General features: G+C 31.3%; 1 protein-coding gene across 1 annotated transcript in view; it reads right to left on the bottom strand.

Annotated features, from left to right (window-relative positions):
- Positions 1 to 2,328, bottom strand: part of adss1 (adenylosuccinate synthase 1) — a 9,376-nt gene that overhangs the window by 1,096 nt on the left and 5,952 nt on the right. Inside the window, exons 10-11 of the mRNA XM_016522361.1 lie at positions 1,396 to 1,520; positions 1,059 to 1,156 (exon numbers count right to left, since the gene is read on the bottom strand). Coding sequence (XP_016377847.1) covers positions 1,059 to 1,156; positions 1,396 to 1,520 — 223 coding nt within the window. The remainder of the gene's footprint in view (positions 1 to 1,058; positions 1,157 to 1,395; positions 1,521 to 2,328) is intronic.

The following is a 2,328-nucleotide window of genomic DNA, read 5'->3' as shown; positions in this document are numbered from 1 at the left end:
GTAAGCCTTTCTGAACACGGTCTTACATTATCAACAACACTTGCTATTAAGAATCAGAGAAGAACCTGTTTTGATGTTCAGAGGAACTGGCTCGACGCGTCCAGCACCTGCAGCATGAGAACATGTTTTAATGCACACAAAACTATATTACACTGCTGTTCAAAAGTTTGGGGTCAGTAAGAATTTTAATGTGTTTTAAAGAAGTCTCTTCTGCTCATCAAGCCTGCATTTATTTGAACAGAAATACAGCAAAAGCTGTAATATTGTGAAATATTATTATCATTTAAAACAGCTGTTTTCTATGTCAATATCTGTTAAACTGTAATTTATTTCTGTGATCAAAGCTGTATTTTCAGCATCATTACTCCAGTCTTCAGTGTCACATGATCTTCATAAATCATTCTAATCTCCAGTCTTCAGTGTCACATGATCTTCAGAAATCATACTAATATGCTGATTTGCTGCTCAAGAAACATTTCTGATTTAAAGCGTCCTTGCTAAATAAAAGTACTAATTTCTAATTAATTTTCCATTTCAAATCAGCATATTATTATGATTTCTGAAGATCATGTGACACTGAAGACTGCAGTAATGATGCTGAAAATACAGCTGCGCATCACAGAAATACATTACAGTTTAACAGAGATTCACATAGAAAACAGATATTTTAAATAGTAAAAATATTTCAGAATATTACAGCTTTTGCTGTATTTCTGATCAAATAAATGCAGGCTTGGTGAGCAGAAGAGACTTCTTTAAAAAACATTAAAAATTTTACTGTTCAAAAACTTTTGTCTGGTAGTGTGTATATGTGTGTGTGTGTGTGTACGTCTGTTTTTGTGCAAATTATATTATGTATATAATTTACATACCTAATAAAACATCAAAGCAACGAAGCAAAACAACAGTCAAAAACACAGACTGACTCGGTATTTAGCTGCACAAAACATGCACCAGTGATTCACTCAAATGAATCAGTGAATCATTCTTCTGAACCAATTCACTACTTTTAGTTCGTAACTTCCCAGCACTGCTCCTAACACTATGAATCATTTTACCTGGGAAATACGGGATTCTCTTGCCGTTGATCTTATAGGCAACGCCAACTTTAATTTCATCCAGAACATCGAGGATGTCCAGTTTAGTCAAAGCAATGCTGAAGAAAGACACAGAACGAACATTAGAAATTTCTAAAAAAATTTACATTTATTGCTGACACAATTTTTCGACATTTTATGCAACATTTGAATTAAAAAAGCCAAATACACATGCAATATAATGAGGTCATGCATGTGACACGCTGCAATTTCTCGTTGCATACTATATCATATATTAAAAAATAATATTCAGTATAGCTCAGTATGTAAGTACTTCACATGATACTCGTATACTCACGCAGTGAATCCGTTGATCATATGAGCGTATTTGAGAATAACCAAATCCAGCCAACCACAGCGTCTCTTTCTGCCTGTGGTCACGCCCACTTCATGACCTCTGGTCTGCAGCAGCTCGCCCACAGCCTGAGGAGAGAGAGACATCCATTACTAGTTAATATATAGATGGGTCAAAGTCGTTAAGATGTCCGCATCAAAAGAAATGTACAAAAGTGATTTTATGTCCATAGAAAGCACATTAAATGTAAGTAAAGTGTCTACTTTTAAGGTTTCAAATAAGTTTTTGGAGGATACAATGTTACAATTTGGTTGAAACAATGTTACATTGTCATTCAGTGTAACACAATATTTATGTAGAAATTCAAACAGCATGCTTATTCTGACGTGTACATATTAAAATATATAAAAGAACAAGTGAGCATATTACATTTTATTGTGTTTTAAATGAGTGAAAACTTCTTACTGACAAATGGGCAAAACCTAGGATAGAGGCACATTTTAAAAATGTAAAATAACAACTAATTAGTATTTGGGGTGAAAGTAATTAGTCTTTTAATATGTCATAAATTGATTTTTGTTGTAAAAATGCCTGACAACATTGTTACATTGAATTACATTTTAGTGGGTCTCTTCAGAAAATTAGGGAAAAATATATGATATATATTTTTTGCTCCGAAAAACAAAAACAAAATTGCAATTAAATTAAACAGAAAACTTTTAATTTTTTTGGGAAAAACAACAACAATTTAAAGCAGTATTACACTTATTGTTTTTATGCTTAAACCCTTTTTCGTCTTTGACCCAGATATATTGGTATCTTTAAATATTTTACTATACATATAAAATATATTAATTATAATAATAAATATAAAAAACATTTGCATAAATAAATAAATAATTATTTAATATTTATATTCATATTTTTATTTTAATT

The sequence above is a fragment of the Sinocyclocheilus rhinocerous genome, unplaced genomic scaffold (assembly GCF_001515625.1).
Source record: "Sinocyclocheilus rhinocerous isolate Xijiao unplaced genomic scaffold, SAMN03320098_v1.1 scaffold1862, whole genome shotgun sequence".
Lineage (NCBI taxonomy): Eukaryota > Metazoa > Chordata > Actinopteri > Cypriniformes > Cyprinidae > Sinocyclocheilus > Sinocyclocheilus rhinocerous.
This window is presented reverse-complemented; position numbering and strand designations above follow the sequence as displayed.